Source organism: Papio anubis, chromosome 10 (assembly GCF_008728515.1).
Source record: "Papio anubis isolate 15944 chromosome 10, Panubis1.0, whole genome shotgun sequence".
Classification (NCBI taxonomy): Eukaryota; Metazoa; Chordata; class Mammalia; order Primates; family Cercopithecidae; genus Papio; species Papio anubis.
Window position 1 is genome coordinate 117,100,055 of NC_044985.1, and position 19,145 is coordinate 117,119,199.

General features: G+C 46.4%; 1 protein-coding gene and 1 non-coding gene across 4 annotated transcripts in view; both read left to right on the forward strand.

The window, feature by feature from the left end:
- ATG16L1 (autophagy related 16 like 1) overlaps window positions 1–14,436 on the forward strand; it is a 42,991-nt gene extending 28,555 nt beyond the window's left edge. For all 3 annotated transcript variants that reach the window (XM_009183347.3, XM_003908103.4, XM_003908104.4), the window contains 8 exons: window positions 243–313; window positions 1,815–1,886; window positions 8,643–8,763; window positions 9,036–9,141; window positions 10,898–11,047; window positions 11,156–11,203; window positions 12,046–12,147; window positions 13,041–14,436. In XM_009183347.3, coding sequence (XP_009181611.1) covers window positions 243–313; window positions 1,815–1,886; window positions 8,643–8,763; window positions 9,036–9,141; window positions 10,898–11,047; window positions 11,156–11,203; window positions 12,046–12,147; window positions 13,041–13,134 — 764 coding nt within the window. In that variant the 3' untranslated portion in view covers window positions 13,135–14,436. The remainder of the gene's footprint in view (window positions 1–242; window positions 314–1,814; window positions 1,887–8,642; window positions 8,764–9,035; window positions 9,142–10,897; window positions 11,048–11,155; window positions 11,204–12,045; window positions 12,148–13,040) is intronic.
- Window positions 7,495–7,759, forward strand: LOC116269305. Its single transcript, XR_004176784.1, has one exon.
- Window positions 14,437–19,145: the final 4,709 nt, after the last annotated feature.

Sequence of the window (19,145 nt, forward strand, 5' to 3'; positions counted from 1 at the left end):
ATAGAACACACATGCAAGATACTGGGGTCAGTGTCCACTTAGACATGCATTCCTCTTAGAAACTAGCAGTATCTTTTGTCTCATATTCTGTTTGTCCTGCTATTTTGTTTGATTCTGTAAAGGTACGGGATAGCTGTTGTTCAGCGGTATAATTGGCTTCCATTGTATTTCAGTGCCCAGTTTTAGTGTATTTATTGACTTTATTTAACTTCCCATCATCCTAATTTTTTCTTTTTATACAGAAAAATGTGAGTTCAAGGGTTCCCTATCTGGCAGTAATGCAGGAATTACAAGCATTGAATTTGATAGTGCTGTAAGTATCAAATAGCTATGATTTTAGGTTTTTAGAAATAATTTAAGACATTCGGTTTTTGAAATTATAAAATAACTTACCCGATTTCTCTGCCATTCTCTGTATCTTAAGTCAAATCCATGTTAAAGAAAGATGGAAGTAGATTATAGGGTTAATTGCTGTATCAACTCTGATAAACCCTTGGGTTCTGCTTCATGCATTAGGCTTGTGATGTTACTCAGTACTCTGTATAATTTCACTTAATAGTTGTATTTTGAGTTTATAGATGCTGTACTCCAGGGGCCAGTGTGGTCTCTACCCTCAGAGATTCACCATCTAAATGAGAGTAATGGGAAAACATTAAACTGCAAAGCGTTGTGTTGAGGTTATGGTTGAGATGTGTGTGGAGTAGAAAGGAAATACTGATGAGAGAGTAGCTCATTCTGGGGCAAGGGTTAGGGGCCACAGTAAGGCATTTAAAGCGGGTCTAAAGATAATCAAAGGTCGGAGGCAAAAAGCCAGGAACGGACACCACAGGCAGAGGGAGCAGAGGAGGTTGGGCTGGGCAGGTGCAGGAGCTTGGGTGGAGGTGATGACTGGGTGAGGCCAAGGCAGCGTCCTCATCTACCAAGAGTCCTTATCTTGGTTGTCATCTCTCGGGAGCCTTTTTCACATTCCTGGGTGGGTTGAGTGTCTTTCTGTATTCCCAGCATCTTGTGCAAACCTATTCTATGGCACAGTGGTTGTGTATATCTGCTGCTTTTACTAAGCTGAGAGCTGACTACCTGAGGACAGGTGTCTGGGTGTTAATCATCTTTGTACCCCCAGCACCTGGCACAGTGCCTATTAGGTTCTAAATAACTGCTCCTTGAATTTAATTGGGGAATGGTAAGGGAATAAGGTTGGAAAATGAGGGTATGTTGTATTGAAAGGTTTAGACTTCTGTAAAGCCATGTGGAGACTTGAGAGATTTTTAGAAATGGGTGTGGTGTTAAATTGTGGTATAACTGTGACAGTGTTGAAGACTGCATTGGAGGAAGCAGGTCTGCAGCAGCCTGTGCGTTCAGTGCTTCTGCAGAGATGCAGAAGGCCCAGGTGGGGCTGAGGCAATAGGGGAGAGAGGAGAGGACCAGGCTTGACACATTGAAGACGAACAGTTCTCAGAGTGAGTGGGAGATTAGGCCAGGAGAGAGTCAAGGGTGCCTCTGAGGTTTCTGACTTGTTGATATTTGCTGCTAGTGAAGGTTGCCAAGGGAAAAGTGAGCAGGGAAGGCTGAGATCCATTTTGAGCTTGAGGTGTCTACAATATTCAGGTGAAATTGAGCAGGCTCAAAAAAAGGTCTGAGCTCGAAGGAGAGTGGTGAGTTAAAGCACACTCATGACAGTAGCTGGTATTCAGGCTGGGTGTATAGTTTGAGGCATCTAAACCTTTTTGGACTTGATTATTGGGGAATTTATATCGTGTGAACTTAACTCCTCTGATTTGGCTAAAAATTGGTTTTCCTCTTCTTTATTCCCATAGGGTTCTTACCTCTTAGCAGCTTCAAATGATTTTGCAAGCCGAATCTGGACTGTGGATGATTATCGGTTACGGGTAAGACCCAGTTAAGAAAGTTAGTGCAATCTCCAGACTTCATGTGGCGTTATCAAGGCACAAACTGGCAGGTGCTTAATCAGGGGACTTTGTTTTCCCGAAAATCATGCTTGATTCACCCTGCCCTTCCTTTCCTCCTTGGGGAAATCTGTGTTTCCACTTTATACTCTTTGTCCAAGACTCAGTTTCAAAATATTTGCAATAGGACCCTCACATTTGCATGAAAACCTTGGCATTCTCTTCATAAGGACTAGATACTTTTGGTAGGTAGCAATTTTAGCTTAATGGCACAGAATTTAGCAACAGCATAGGAATTGTGATTCCTGTGGGCTCTAAAACCTAATTACCTCACAGAGTAAAGTGGGATATAGAAGTACAAATGAATGTATCATAGGGATAAGACAATTCTGAAACAAAAACTCCCAGCTGAGAAAGAGGGGACAGGTGTCAGCGAGGGAAGAACTGATTGGATGTTGAGGAAAACTGCATTTGAACTGCAACTTGCCGAGAATTCTCTTGGCACCCAAGATAGAGACCAAAACTTGATTGTATCATTTTTGTTCTAGGGGGAGCGGGGGGCGTAGGGGGAAGCATATAACTTAATTTGCAGACTTTTTTTCCCCATAAGCCTGAAGGAATCATCACATAAGCTTATTAAACACAAGCTATTGAAAGATATAATGGAGGATGAATTTGGCATTAGTAGGCATTTTACTAAAAAAAAAAAAAAAGTTCAACACAAGCCATTTGTGTGTGTCAATCCACACCAAAAACAGGAAGTAATGTTAAGATGAATTTTTTTTTCTTTTCTTTTTCTTTTTTTTTTTTTGAGATGGAGTTTTGCTGTTATGTAGGGTACAGTGGTGTGATCTCGGCTCACTTCAACCTCCGCCTCCTGGGTTCAAGCAATTCTGCCTCAGCCTCTTGAGTAGCTAGGATTACAGACGTGGCTAATTTTTATATTTTTAGTAGAGATGGGGTTTCACCATGTTGGCCAGGCTGGTCTCGAACTTCTGACCTCAAGGGATCTGCCCACCTCAGCCTCCCAAAGTGCTGGGATTACAGGCGTGAGCCACTGCCCAGCCAGATAAATTTCTTTTTTTTTTTTTTGTTTGAGGCAGAGTCTTGCTCTGTCACCCAGGCTAGAGTGCAGTGGCGCCATCTCAGCTCAGTGCAAACTCCGCCTCCCGGGTTCAAGCAATTTGCCTGCCTCAGCCTCCCGAGTAGCTGGGATTACAGGCACCCTCCACTACACCCAGCTAATTTTTGTATTTTTTAGTAGAGACAGGGTTTCACCATCTTGGCCAGGCTGGTCTTGAACTCCTGATCTTATGATCCACCTGCCTCGGCCTCCCAAAGTGCTGGGATTACAGGCGTGAGCTGCCGTGCCTGTCCTAAATTTCTTTTTTCTTTTTTTTTCTGAGATGGAACCTGTCACCCAAGCTGGAATGCAATGACATGATCTCGGCTCACTGCAACCTCTGCCTCCCAAGTTCAAGTGATTCTCCTTCCTCAGCCTCCCAAGTAGCTGGGATTACATGCATCTGCCACCATGCCCGACTAATTTTTTTTTTTTTTTTAATTTTTTTTTTTTGAGCTGGAGTCTCGCTCTGTTGCCCAGGCTGGAGTGCAGTGGCACGGTCTCGGTTCACTGCAAGCTCCACCTCTCACGCCATTCTCCTGCCTCAGCCTCCGGAATAGCTGGGACTGCAGGCACCCACCACCATGCCCAGCTAATTTTTTGTATTTTTAGTGGAGACGGGGTTTCACCGTCTTAGCTAGGATGGTCTTGATCTCCTGGCCTCGTGATCCACCCACCTCGGCCTCCCAAATTGCAGGGATTACAGACGTGCGCCACTGCACCTGGCCTAATTTTTGTATTTTGTTTTAGTAGAGACAGGGTTTCCCATGTTGGCCAGGCTGGTCTCGAACTCCTGACCTCAAGTAATCCGCCTGCCTTGGCCTCCCAAAGTGCTGGGATTACAGGCGTGCGCCACGATACATGGCCCAGATGAATTTCTTAAATCTACAAGGGAGGTGGAGGAGCTATAGTAGAATGGTATATTAGGTGGGTTTCTGGTGATTTTCTTGAGAGGGTTGTATAGAAGGTTATTAGTATTAGATGCTAGCCAATACTTCAGGGGTAGTCATTCTTAATTCGCAATTGAAAGACGATCCAGGTCCAAACGTGCAAAATAACGAGCCCTGACGTTGACAAGGACGTGCTGTGAGAGCTGAGGAGCCTATGTGCTTGTCTTAATGACGGACTCAGAAAGTGTGCTGCTTAGAGAGCCTGCCACGGGGCACATCGATTCAGATGCTTGAACAGGTTCAGTTGAAACCCTGTTCTATACTGTACACATGGTAAAGATGGCCCAGCCAGTACTCATGGCTGTGTTCTAATCCATCCTGTGGAATATTGTGATTTATCTAATCATTGATCTTTTATTCTAGACTGAGATACAGTAAAACTGACCAATTATTGGAGAGGGGCCTATGGCCTTTTTTATGATAGTCCCCTAGAGGAGAAGAGGAAGAAGTTGAGTCAACCAGTAGTGCAGGATGATATTTTTTAATTGGTAAAAGTGGAGTCCTGTACAGGTGGGCATCAGCCTTTGGGTTAGAAATAACAAGAAGGGGACCTAGAGCAGGGAGCTAAACTGAGAGACAAAGGTCATAACATTGAGCTGGCACACAGAGGTCTCACTGGGGAAATGTTCTCAGTATGCGGGAGCACGGCGCAGGCGGCTGGGCTGCTGCTTCTGATGATGCCATGCTGGGGCAGGAGCCTCCTGTGCTGGACTAGTTGGCTTTTGAGTTTCTGGCCTGCTCATAACCTTGTCCTGTTCCTTGGTAAATGTGTGAAGATGGGAGGCCTTTTTCAGCAGGTTCCCTGTACCCAGAGAAATCTCCTGAAAACTTTACCAGGTTGCAGAAAATAAAATAGGCTCCTTATTCTAGGGAGTGCTGGCATTTTTTTAGACCCCAGTTAACAGATGGTATTGGAGAATAGGAATCCATTCATCTATGTTGTGAAACTCACAGACATCCATGCCCTGTTGGTATCTCCTTTGCTCTTATGACAAGGGAATGGTGTTGGGAGAGACTGGCAATCAAGAAGCAGCTGGTTGAGTGCTTGCTTTAACATCCTTTTTGTAAATGCACCCTAGAAACAGCCTGGCATTGAAAGGAGTCCTCTGTGATGCCTCCGTTAAAAATCTAAAGTCAGTACAAAACTGCCCAGCTGCTTGGTAAGATTTGACTTGAGGAACTTGCTTGGAGAACCCCCTGCCCACTTCTGTCGTGGTGTGGTGAAGCGGCCACAGTGAGGATCGGCTATGGCTGCTAGGTGATGGTTTCTGTTTGGAATGTTCCTCTCTGAGTTCTGCATTCTTCTGGAATCAGTTGTCTTTGGTTGGTGTTATGTTAGCTGCATGATTAAGTTGTTACCTGAATGGGCAATTTTGTGTTTAGAAATAGGGGTCGTCACTCGTTATCTGCCATGAGGCACAGAGAGAGTCTGTGTAGAGCCCAGTGGAGCAGAGGAATCTTGAAGCCTCCCCGCTTTGAGGCCCCGGCCTTGATGACATCTAAATCCGCTGCCCTTCTCTTGTTAATCCCTGTTTAAAAGTAGAAGATGAAACCTAAAAGTGGTGCTAATCATAAAAATAGATTTCGGAAACACCTAACAGATATAAGAAGTTTAAATCTGATCCATTTCAAAGGACTCTTTATAAATGATAGAGGTGATTGAATGCCTGTAGGAGGCCCAGCTCTATACCATTGGAAGCACCGAGAAGGTGGGCGAGTCAGCTTCAGGCAGCTCCAGCTTATTCTCACTGAGAATAAGGTGAGCAGAAGCCCAAACATTGTAAAAAGCAAGCTGACAATACATGCAAGGAGCCAAGAAACAAAATGTCCCTTTCCCTTATTCCATTAGTTCAGCAGTTTCATTCCTGGAAATAAATCAAGAGAAGAAAGCTCTATGCCCATAGATGTTCACTGCAGCAACCTTTGTGACAGACTGTTAAAGAAAGAGGGGTTCAACAAGGAAGAGATTTGATCCCATTCGTCTTGTTGAGTCCATACTAAGATAGCACAAGGATGTTTCCCGTTCACAGATGTTACAGAGACCCAGGGTGTTTAAACTAGTGGAACCCCAAAGCCCATGAATTTTCAGCTATCATATGAAAAAATGCTTATGCTATAAGGTTAGAAGAGCAATGGATACATTTTTAGGAAGAGTATAATTGTGTAAAGATTAACATGTTCCTGTAAAGTATGTAAAAATGAATATATATACAGATGGTCCCCAACGTAGGGTATTTTCATCTTACAATGTGTTTGTCAGGACTGGCCCCATCACAAGTTGAGGATCATCTGTACTTGCCATATTCCCACTTAGGAACAATGTCTTTTTCTTCCCTGTGTTTGTGAAATGTGATTTTACTCTTAACATTAAGAAACAGATAGTGAATATAAATACAAATTTGAATTTTTGATAAAATAGTTATTAAGAATTGAATGTAAGGCTGGGCACAGTGGCTCATGCCTGTAATCCTAGCACTTTGGGAGGCCAAGGCAGGCAGATCACTTGAGGTCAGGAGTTCAAGACCAGCCTGGCCAACATGGTAAAACCCGTCTCTACTAAAAATACAAAAATTAGCTGGACATGGTGGCACATGCCTATAGTCCCAGCTACTCAGGAGGCTGAGGCAGGAGAATCACTTGAACCTGGGAGGCGGAGGTTGCAGTGAGCTGAGATCACGCCACTGCACTCCAGCTTGGGTAACAAGAGCAAAACTCTGTCTCAAAAAAGAAAAAAAAAAAAGAATTTAAGAAGTAGCCTACCCAAGTTTTTTTGTCTCTCCCCGTGATTTGTGCAGAGTGGATGTTTTATATTGAATGGAATCATTATTCATGGACTGTATGTAGTGGAGGCTTTGTTAGTGGAGCTTTCTTGATCTTACAGAAGGATCAGTGGGAGGTTTTCACACAACTGTAGCACAGCCGGCACCCGACTGGCAGCAGTTGTAAGATGCTGTCCCAGTTTCAGAGGTTTGAATGTGGGATAAGGCAGTGTGAGAACTCATGCAAGCTTCCCTCATTGAAGACGAGAGGGTAGTATATGTGGTAGTATAAGTTGTTTGTTTCGGTGCTGAAGTGGAGTTAACTCCACTGAAAATAGAGGAAAGATTGGTTTCAAAAATGTTAACACAAAAAATCTAACCCTGAACCATGAGGTCTCATCTTTGGGAGCTGAGGTTTGGAGTGCAGTGGCAGGATCTGGGCTCCCTGAAGCTTCGACCTTCTGGGCTCAAGCAGTCCTCTCACCTCAGCCTCCCCTGCAGCTGAGACTGTAAGTACATACCACCACACCCAGCTAATTTGAATTTTTTTGTAGAGATGAGGGTCTCACTGTTTTGCCCAAGCTGATCTCAAACTCCTGGGCTCAAGCAGTCCTCCCACCTTGGTCTCCCAAAGTGGTAGGATTACCAATGTGAGCCACTTTGCCCACCCTTGCATTTTCTAATTAGAAAACATCAGTGAATACCTTCTGAACCTCTGGTATGTTACATAGAAAAATGTTGATCATGCACTGCATAGAGGTCAATGATGAATGGTAAAAGGTCTGAGTCCTCAGATCCCCTCCCAGCATCCCAGTTATCCCCAGCTGCCTCTCCTCCATCGCGCTTCAGAAGTGCTGTGATGGGCAGAAGGGCAGCTGACACTCCGTGATGTCCCTCATTCTGTGTTCATCCGTGAGCTCAGGGAAGACACTGGTTGGCATCCAACAGCTTAGTCACAAAGGGATTTGATTGTTGGGAGTGCTGATATCTGTGGCTATGATCTGACTTGTTCAAGCTGAGACCTCTGATTGAAAATCCCGCAGGGGTTTTAATTGTTTACATAGAGTCCTGATGTTGCCTTTTGGAAATTATGCCTGTGGTGACCTTGTCTAGTCTGACTTTAAATATGGAACTGACTTTCAGCAGCATGGGGCAAGATCGAGGCTTTAAACTTTTTAAAATTTGATATAATCCAGACATACAAAAACAGTACAGCAGATATCTGTGGTAGAGCCGATTCAGATTCAAGATTGAGGATGGGGAGCACGTAAAGCTTGGTCCTAGTGATGTTCAATTTTTGTTTTTAATGTTATTTTTAGTGGGAGTTTTATCCTTTTGGTCTTGATACCTCACATTTGGCCAACACTCAAAGATAGGCTTCCTATGAAATATGTGGCCTCTGGATAAGACTCAGGAATGAAATTGTTGCTTCGTATCCTGTTTGGGATTTGTGTGTGTGTGTGTGTGTAACAGGATCTTGCTGTCACTCAGGTGGAGTACAATGGCATTGTCATAGTTCACTGCAACCTCGGCCTCCCAGGCTCAAGCAGTCCTCTTGCCTCAGCTTCCCAAGTAACTGGGACCCCAGGCATGTGCCACCACTCCCTGCAAATTTTTGAAAAAAGGTTTTGTAGAGATGGGGGTTTCACTGTGTTGCCCAGGCTGGTCTTGAACTCCTGGGCTCAAGCAGTCCTCACACCTTGGCCTCCCAGCGTGTTGGGATTGCAGGCATGAGTCTGTGCCTGACCTGTGTCTTTTTCCTTTGCTGTCTTACCGCTTTGAGTGTTCCTGGCCGGATCTCAGGGTGGTCTGACACTCTGACTGGAGGTAAGGATGCTGTGGATACTTTGCCAGCATAGGCAGGGCCTGGCGCCCTGAGGCTCACCCTGGCTGTGTTCTCTCCTAGCACACACTCACGGGACATAGTGGGAAAGTGCTGTCTGCTAAGTTCCTGCTGGACAATGCGCGGATCGTCTCAGGAAGTCACGACCGGACTCTCAAACTCTGGGATCTACGCAGCAAAGTCTGTGAGGAAATTCAGTCTCTCTGTCTGTGTATATGCTTAGATGTTAGCGTGGAGGTGTGTGTGTGCACGTCAGAGCCTGCATTTCTGTAATATAGTTTGAATTTCAGATCTGGCTTCACGTTTAGAGGGGTACTGAGGGTAGTGATAGTTTTTCTTGTTTGAGGCTTCATTAAGTGAGTAACTCTGTCAAGTCAGTGGTTCGAGGGTAGCAGCATTATGTAAACAGCCACGTTGGTGCCTCTGCTTGATTAATGATGTTTGCGTTTCTTTCAGGCATAAAGACAGTGTTTGCAGGATCCAGTTGCAATGATATTGTCTGCACAGAGCAATGTGTAATGAGTGGACATTTTGACAAGAAAATTCGTTTCTGGGACATTCGGTATGATACCCAAGCGCCTGACAGGAGGCACATGAGAGTCTCCACAGTGATGGTTCTGTACATGGGTTGTGCTTTTAAAATCTCAGGACATGACAGAAATGAGCTTCAGTGCTGCATGTTTAGTGTTAGCTTATTAACACTCGGCTATTCTTTCCCGTGAAGTAGCCTGTGGAGCTTAGCAGTCATTTATTGAGCATGCAGTGAGTGCTGGGCCCTTCACCAGCTGGCAGGTGAGAAAAGGCACACAGGATACTCTTTCTCCCTTTAGGTAATTTAAACTGTACTAGGGAAGGCAGACACAAAAGTCAGTGACTCGTGTGTTGAAGTAGAGGCAGGTCCCTTTGCCCAAGTGTGCTAAAGAATGCCTCTCCAGATGTCTCCGGAGACTTGAGTAGGATTCACACAGCAGGAAAGCCGCTCAAACTTTTGAGTGTGTGTCTGGTGGCTGATACATGGCAAGTGGGCAGAAGCCAGTGAGGTGGCTATGGTGCGTTGAAATCAGGTTGCCACGGGCTTGATAAGCCATTTTCAAACGACTCGATCCCGTAAGTCGTTAGCAAGGAAATGGTTGCTTTGCAGGAGTCTAGTAGATGACTTTGGTGGCATTTTGAGAGGGCATATTGGGGAACAGGAAATCAATAGAGTTGATAAGGACCTAAGTTCAAGTCAGTAGAGGAACATGTGGAGGAGGGAATCTATTTGAAGGAGAATTTGGACAGGGCTTGTTGACAGGTTGGAGGCAGAGGATGAGGAGGGGGAAGACAGGATGGAGAGTAAATGAGGACAGCCTCCCAGCAGGGATGTAGAGAGGGCGGGGGTACAGGGCCCGTGGTGATAGATGATGCTTTGAAACACAGCATGGCACCAGAAAGTCCTGACAATGCTCATGGTTCCTGGACACCACTTCACATTTTATTCATAATCTTTAGTTTGCTTTTAAAACCTGAAACTGGAACTTGAAACATGGAATTTGAGAGTTAAGCTGGATGTTCGAAGTCTCTTAGTCCATCCCATAATTTGACCCCGAGTCCCAAGGAAGTGGAGTAGCTTGCTTCAAGCTGCATATTTAGCAACAGTCAGATAAATTCTTGCTTAGTTACGGTGTGAGGTAGAAAATGGTTTTGTTGAAGGCTTACAACAAAATCATCACAGAACAGGTCAGCACCCACTTTGGCTGTAAATGTCACCAACAGGGCCCTGCCCAGGGTGGCCGTTAGCCGACCTGGACATGGGCCGGAGCACAGAGAAGAAGAAGGAGGTGCATAGAACCGTGGCTCTGCCCTGGCTTTCCTGGCCCCAAGTCTAGAGGTGGAGGGCCACAGAGCCACACTGAATAGGGCAGAAAACCTGCAAGAGCCTACAGGGTTACACTTACAAGGCAGCCCAGGCCCGCGAATGCACGTTTCTTTGCCAGCTTTATCCAAAAGTTGAAATCACATCACTGAACTAATACTAATTGGGTAGTAGCCCTAGTTAGCTCATGCTGATCAGAAACTCTGATTGGCGACTGTTGTCATCCCAAAAATGGATGAGGAAATTCTGACCAACTTCAGAGTTCCAGTCTGGAAATGACTGTCTTAGGGTCTATTGATGAGAAAGTAAGAAAAGCGGTCACAGGTTATTAGAAGGCTGGGAACACATTTACTGCGCTGGCAGAGCGTTGCATGCTAGTTGAATTGCAGTGCCTTTTTTTCCTCCACGGCATGAGGTCTAGTTTGGCCTATGTTACATTTCTCAAATCTGTTGTGCCTCTTAGATCAGAGAGTATAGTTCGAGAGATGGAGCTGTTGGGAAAGATTACTGCCCTGGACTTAAACCCAGAAAGGACTGAGCTCCTGAGCTGCTCCCGGGATGACTTGCTAAAAGTTATTGATCTCCGAACAAATGCTGTCAAGCAGACATTCAGGTAACTGAAGACGTGCTGGTTGCATGAAGACCAGAGTCCCAGCCCTGCTCTCTTACGTGCTGCATGGCCTGAGCTCCCTGAGTGACAGTGCCCTGTTGTTTGTTTCAGTGCACCTGGGTTCAAGTGCGGCTCTGACTGGACCAGAGTTGTCTTCAGGTTAGTAGTGACCCACCCCCTGCCAATTTGGTTCATCACAAAGAGTTCTGTGTGGGCATTTTCCCACTGGGGATACAGAGCTAAATTTTGTTCAGCGCCCAACCTGTGTTTCCAGGAATGTGCTTGTAAGTTCATTATTGCAGGCCACCATTATTGTCTCTTTCCAGTGTTCCTTTTGTGATTACAGGAACCTAATGTGTTGTACCAAAAAATAACAGTTGACTGGTTGCTTTCTTCTGGGTGAGCCCATTAGGTACACTTCTCATCACTCATTCACGCAAGAACTATTGCCTCACACCTTAAGTTTGGAAGGTGTGAGAGCTTTGGAAAAGGGCAGGAATGGCTGTGGGCCTGGGGTGGGACTGAAAAGCCTTTTTGAAGAAGGGTGTGCAGGTGGTCTGCAGTTTTCCGCTCCTTGTTCCCTTTTTCCATGTATCATGCTTCTTCCAAATACGTTTCCAGGCTCGGTTGCTAAGATGCTTCTTTTCTTTCCTCCTCCTCTTTGAAGCATGTAACAAGGCAGTCCATGGGCTGAAACCCTTAGCTATGTGGAGGTTGGCTTTGATCTCCCTATATGTTGTTTTGTTCAAGTCTGTAGATGGTTAAGGACTTGGAGCCCCAAGAAGTAATGTGATGCCACTCTTCATTAGCGGATGGTGCTGAAATACTGGGCAAAAGCAGATTTGGCTGGAAGGGCCATGAATAGCACACATTCTGAGGTCTAGGTACACAGGAGTGGCCATCAGTGAAGAACAAACATTCCTTCTTGGGAAAAAGGCCACGGAGATGCTGAATGGGGGATGGGGAATTGACAGCCTTTCCTTTCTTCCTGTCTTCTCTAGTCCTGATGGCAGTTACGTGGCGGCAGGCTCTGCTGAGGGCTCTCTCTACATCTGGAGTGTGCTCACAGGGAAAGTGGAAAAGGTTCTCTCAAAGCAGCACAGGTAAGACGAGCCCTGTCTCAGCGCCCCCTTGCGTTGTGAGCACGGCCTTTGACTTGATCTCAGGGTCATCCGGTTTAGACCTCAGTCAACACCATGAGGGCACTGCCCGCCCGCCCACCTGCTCAGCTGACTGAGCTAGGTCAGTGGAGAGAAGCTGGGGCCATTCACAGCACAGCAGGCCACAGTCTACAGAGTACTCCAGGTAGAGCGGTTAGAGTGGCGGCCGCTGGAGAAAGGGTTATAGAAACACATCCCTGTCTCTTTGGTTATGTCCCATGTCCTCTGTGTCTCCTTCCCCTTCTCTACTCTCCTTCCTTTCTGCCTCCCTCTCTCCCTTGGAAGTCCCTGTTGTCAGTGCATTGACATGTCCTAAACACTAATTTCCACACACCTTATTTTATCTTCCACCTGATAGGCAGGCCCCAGACCCCCTTTTTTCCTAACTTTGTTCTGCCCACACAAGCCCACCTGCTAGTCGGAAGCCAGATACCATTTTCCTTCAGAACCTTCTCTCCCTGCCCTTGGGCAGCAGCAACTGCTCCCAGACCTAACCAGTGCTGGCCACCACTGCCTGGCTCTTCAGAGGCATGTGTCCTGTCTCTTTCCAGCTCACCCAGAGCTCCTCTCTTGGGGAGAGTGTGATAAGCGCTGACTGCCAAAGGGGCCAAACTCCCTTCATCCCAGCGTGACTTAATTAAGTACACCACTGGATTTTTCAGAGGTCTTTTGCATTGTAGTGAGCTCCTGCCTTGCTGTGGGCACAGTGCCAGAGAGTGAAATGGAAGTTGGCAAAATTGTGACTCCCTGAGTGCACAAGCTTCTGGTGTTTAGTTTACTAAGATCTCATCCCAAATGTTCTGAAACTTGGTACTTTTCTGATCTCTCCTTTGAAGCTCGTCCATCAATGCGGTGGCGTGGTCGCCCTCTGGCTCGCACGTTGTCAGCGTGGACAAAGGATGCAAAGCTGTGCTGTGGGCACAGTATTGACGGGGCTCTCAGGGCTGGGAGGACCCCAGCGCCCTCCTCAGAAGAAGCACGTGGGCTCCCGCAGCCCTGTCCTGGCAGGTGATGTGCTGGGTACAGCATGGACCTCCCAGAGAAGCTCAAGCTATGTGGCACTGTAGCTTTGCCGTGAATGGGATTTCTGAAGATTTGACTGAGGTCTCTCTTGGCCTGGAAGAATAACACTGAAAAAACCTGACGCTGCGGTCACTTAGCAGAGGCTCAGGTTCTTGCTTTGGGAAACACTACTAGCTCTGACCTTCCATACCTCACTTGGGGGAGCACAGGGCCCCGCTGGGCCTCCTCACCAAGGGCAGTGCCAAAAACAGCCCCCACATCAAGGTGGTGTTCTCTGTGCTTTCTCTCATCCTTCCAAAGTTGGTTCTGGCCTGACGCATGTCCCATCACCGTGGAGTCATTTGCCCGGTGAACTCACTTTAAGCATTGGATTAATGGAAACTCCAAGGCTACAGACCCCTCCCTGGTGGGCTGCATGAATGTGTCTCATTACTGCTGAAATTTCCTCAGATCTCTTCCACTGTTCTTCAGAGCTTTCTGGCTCTCTTTCCCCCACAAAATTCGACATATTTAAAGATCTCTGTGTGGTTTAAAAAAAAATGTTTTTATGTTTTTTTGAGGTGGGAGAGGATGTGAGAAAATCTTTTCCAGGGAAATGGGTTTGCTGCAGAGGTAAGGATGTGTTCCTGTATCGATCTGCAGACACCCAGAAGGTGGGTGCACACTGCATGCTTGGGGTGCCAAGGGATTTGAGACCTCCAACATATTTGTCTGAAGCTGGTGATTCTGGCCACGGCCCCTCTGCCAAGCCTGTGTGCCATGCCCTTGGTGCTTTAGTGCAAGAAGCCCAGGCTCAGAAGCACAGCAGTGCCATCTTTCCGTTTCAGGGGTTGTGATGAAGGCCAAGGAAAAGCATTTATCTTTACCATTTTACCTGTGTATAAAGTTTTAGTTCATTGAGTGTGCAAAACACCCTTATCACTTTTAAATTTGCACTTTATTTTTTTTCTTCCATGCTTGTTCTCTGGGCATTTGGGGATGTGAGTGCTAGAGCCAGTGAGAGGTGTCAGGCCGCCTTCCCACTGATGGTCCTGGCCTCCACCTGCCCTCTCTTCCCTGCCTGGTCGCCACTTTCCAATTTGTCCTTCAGAGAACTTAAGGAGAGTTGAAATTCACGGGCCAGGGCACATCTTTTATTTATTTCGTTATGTTGCCCAACAGAACTTGATTGTAAATAATTAAAAAGAAATCTGTTATATACTTTTCAAACTCCATGCCTCTTGGTGATTATTTTATTCTCCCTTATCCTTAGAAAGCGGAAAGAAAGTGATTTCTTTGTTTACCTGGTAGTTATTTGTAAACAATGGCTAGTACTTTTTTTTTCCCATTTACCAAGTGTTTATTGTGTTTTTCGTTTGTTTTTTTTTTTTAACTGCATGATTCCATTTATATAAAATTCTAGAAAATATAAACAAATCTCTGTTACCTTGATTGTGATGATGGGTTTATACCTATATACATATGTCAAAGCTCATCAAATTATGTACTTTAAATATGGGCAGTTTATTGTATGTCTGTCCCTTAATAAAGTTGAGGGGGGGGAAGAGAGAGAAAGGCAAACACATAGAAGGAGGAAGGAAGGCAGGAAGGAGGTAAAGAGGGAGGGAGGAAGGAGCGAGAGAGCGTTGAACAGCTCTGCCTTGGATGTGCCTCTCCGTTGCCATTGACCGGCTTAACTGATGCACTTTCCCATTTACTGGGAGCAGTCTGGGAACCAGGTTGAATTGTGTGGAGTGTCCTACTTGTTTGTTTGTTTGTTTGTTGTTGTTTTTTATATACTTTTAAGTTGTAGGGTACATGTGCACAACGTGCAGGTTTGTTACATACGTATACATGTGCCATGTTGCTGTGCTGCACCCATTAACTCATCATTTACATTAGGTATATCTCCTAATGCTATCCCTCCCCCATCCCCGTTCCCCACAATAGGCCCCAGTGTGTGATGTTCCCCTTCCTGTGTCCAAGTGATCTCAATGTTCAATTCCCACCTATAAGTGAGAGCATGTGGTGTTTGGTTTTCTGTTCTTGCGATAGTTTGCTGAGAATGATGATTTCCAGCTGCATCCATGTCCCTACAGAGGACACGAACTCATTCTTTTTTATGGCTGCATAGTATTCCATGGTGTATATGTGCCATATTTTCTTAACCCAGTCTCTCACTGATGGACATTTGGGTTGGTTCCAAATCTTTGCTATTGTGAATAGTGACAATGGCTAGTACTTTTTAATGGTCTTTTCTCGTTCATCATGTAAGCTCCACTCCACATAGTATCACTCCCTGTAAACACTAGTGTTCCAGTTTCATGTCACGCAAATCTTAACGGACACTGGAAAGGTTTTTCTTCAGAACGTTACCGGCTGCAGTAGAAGAGCCCCGCACGGATTCCTCTTCAGCCCCGCACACGGAGCCTTTCCAGTGAAACGCCACGCTGGAGAGGCATTCACTTGTGGTGGCTCAGATATCTGACACACAGCCTGAGCTGTGACAAGTGATGACCACCCTGCTCAGGAAACTCAGCCAGTCTCCACTTAGCCTAGCACCTGCAGTCAAGGTGCCATCAGGGTCTGAAGTCTGAGGCAGCCAGCACTTGCACAAAGCTGGATGAAGGCGAGATGTGTTGGCTCACACCTGTAATCCCAACACTTTGGGAGGCTGAGGCAGAAGGATCACTTGAGGCCAGGAGTTGGAGGCTACGGTGAGCTATGATTGCACTCCAGCCTGGGTGATAAAGTAAGACCCTGTCTCTTAAAAAAAAAAAAAAAAAGTTGGATGAGCCCTTTGCAATCACTTCAAGAAGGTGATTCTCCAAATAGGCCCCAAACAAGTGTTCGAATAGTCTCAGATCATGCTGTTTTTGCATTTGGAGGGAAGCGTGGCTGTTCTCTGCTTAGCCTGAGCTCCATTCCAGTCCCGTAACTGCCCGCCAGTGCTGAGGTCAACACGAGGGTCTCACAGCACCGGGGAGTGTGGCTGCCCTTTAACTCCCTGCCTAGGGTGTGGACAAGGGCCTTTCCAGCAGCTAGTTTTGTTGTGTTTTTATTTTTTTATTTTTATTTTTTTTGAGACAGGGTTTTGCTGTGCTGCCCAGGCTGGAGTACAGTGGTATGGTCACTGCTCACTGCAGCCTCGACCTCCCAGGCCCAGGCGATCTACTCCCTCAACCTGAGCATACCACCATGCCTGGCTAATTTTATTTTTAATAGAGATGGGGTCTCAGTAGGTTGCAGGAGGGTCTCCAATGGCAGTGCCAAAAGCAGTCCTCCTGCCTCAGCCTCTCAAAGTGCCAGGAGTATGGGAGTGGAGCCACTTTTGTTCGGCCCTATTTTTCTTTGTTTTTATTTTTCTTTTTTGAGATAAGGTCTCTGTCACCCAGGCTGGAGTGGAGTGGCACAATCTTGGCTCACTGCAGCCTCTGCCTCCCAGGCACAAGTGATCCCCCCACCTCTGTCTCCCGAGTAGCTGGGACAATAGGATAGGTTGGTGCCACTACAGCCAGCTAATTTTTTATATTTTGTAGAGACGGTTTCACCATGTTACCCAAAGCCTTATTGTTAAAGTGCATACTGTTCATATGCTGCCTCTTACCATAGATGTCCCAAAGCCCCTCCTGCTTTCACAGCATGGCACCCGATGTTTCGTGGGGACACTAGGGTGAATGGATGAAGAGGCTGCTCTTAGGCTCCAGGAGCAAGTCGGCTGGGAAGTCGCAGGTTGCTGAGTGTACCAAATCCTGCACAACTACCTGAGTGTCTGTAGCACAACAGCAATCTTAATTGATTAGATCTTTTCTTTCTTTTGAGGTAGGGTCTTATTCCAGTTACCCAAGTGGAGTGCAGTGGTGCAATCTCAGTTCACTGCCACTTTGACCTCCTAGGCTCAGGTGATCCTCCCACTTCAGCCTCCCGAGTAGCTGGGACTGCAGCCACCTGCCACCATGCTTGGCACTTTTTTTTTCTTTTTTTGTATTTTTAGTAGAGATGGGGTTTTGCCATGTTGGCGAGGGTTGTCTCGAACTCTGGACTCAGTCCACCCGTCTGCCTTCTCAAAGTGCTGGGATCATAGACATGAGCCACTGCACCTGGCCACGCCCACAGGGACAGGTGTGACGCTAAGCTGTGTCTTCAAAAGTGAATGGGCTGTGCTCCTCCGCATGGCCTTTTCTAGTGTCCTGCTTTAATAAGTCCGGCTTATGTTAGAAATTCCTATTTTCCATCCAAAAAACTTTGGAAATCCCAGCACTTTGGGAGGCCGAGGCTGGCGGATCACGAGGTCAGGAGATTGAGACCCTCCTGGCTAACACGGTGAAACCCCATCTCTACCAAGAATACAAAAAATTAGCCGGGTGTGGTGGTCCACACCTGTAGTCCCAGCTAGTCAGGAGGCTGAGGCAGGAGAATCGCTTGAACCCGGGAGGTGGAGGTTGCAGTGAGCCGAGATTGGACCATTGAACTCCATTCTGGGTGACAGAGCAAGACTCTGTCTCAAAAAAAAAAAAAAAAAAAACCTTTGGAAATCTTGAGTAAAATGAGGTCTGCCTGTATCTGGGTAGATTCTGTAAAAGTGCATGAGGTATGTGGTACCTGCCAGTAAAAGACGGGACTAATCACAGAATGATTCTTAGCTGCCTCACTTAAGCAAAATTTGACTTCTCTGGCCTCCAGGAACTCTGACTTTCCTAACAGGTCTCAACCCTTCCTGGCCTGTTTGTTCCAGATCCTCCCTCTCTGTGCATGCTCCAACTGTTCCTGTCCTCTCAACCTTCCCCGCTGCTTAGTGAGTCTTCCCCGGCACTGCGTTGCCTTCATATTCTAACCTGCAATTGGTGAGCACAGTGAGAACATCCAAATCAGGACAAACACAGAACCCAAGGGAGTAGACAGTATTGTCTCTAACGAGTCCAGTGTACCCACCACTCAACAGCCCTGTCAGTCTCAGTCAGCCCTCTTTGATGCTTTCCCCCCAGAGTATTTTAACGCAAATTTCAAGCATGTTGTTTTACCCATGAATTACCATGCATCCCAACCCAACCCGGCAAGGAGACCCGGCTGTGATTAACCTACTGGAATTAACAGTGACGGTATGACGGTATCACCCACCCTTCAGTCCAATGTTCCTGATTGTTGCAGCGGGTGTTTCTTATGATTGATTTGAAACAAAATCCAATTAGCTTTTGCTGTATAACAGACTACCTCAAACTTCATGGCTTAAGACAATGATTATTTACTAAGATTCTGTGAGGCAGCTGACCTGGTCTAGTGGGGATGGATGGTGGAGGTGGCTTTGTTCACACGTCTGCTGGGGGGATTGCTGGCATAGCAAGCAAGCAAGCATCCGTGTATAAGCAAGCCCTTGTCACTATCCTTGGGTCACTTTTTTTTTTTTTTTTAAGTCTCACTCTGTCGCCCAGGCTGAAGTGCAGTGGCACAATCTCGGCTCACTGCAAGCTCCGCCTCCCGGGTTCACACCATTCTCCTGCCTCAGCCTCCCAAGTAGCAGGGACTACAGGTGCCTGCCACCACGCCCAGCTAATTTCTTTGTATTTTTAGTAGAGATGGGGTTTCACCATGTTAGCCAGGATGGTCTCCATCTCCTGACCTTGTGATCTGCCCGCCTCGGCCTCCCAAAGTGCTGGGATTACAGGCACTGAGTATGTATTCTAGAACAGTAATTCTTGCTGAACTTTTTTTGAATGCCCCACACTGGATGTGGTTGGCTTCTCCATAAGCATACACTTGTATCTCAAGTGGGGACATTAGTCCTGCACATGACTGTGGGCCCAGCCCCCACTGTGGATTGCTCTGACCCCAGGCACAGGAAGGTGACGGCAGGCGAATTCTGGCTTTGGGCTTCATTTTTATCAGAGAACTACAGTGAGGAGAGGATAGGTAGGCATGCTTGTGAGCCAGGCACTAAGAGG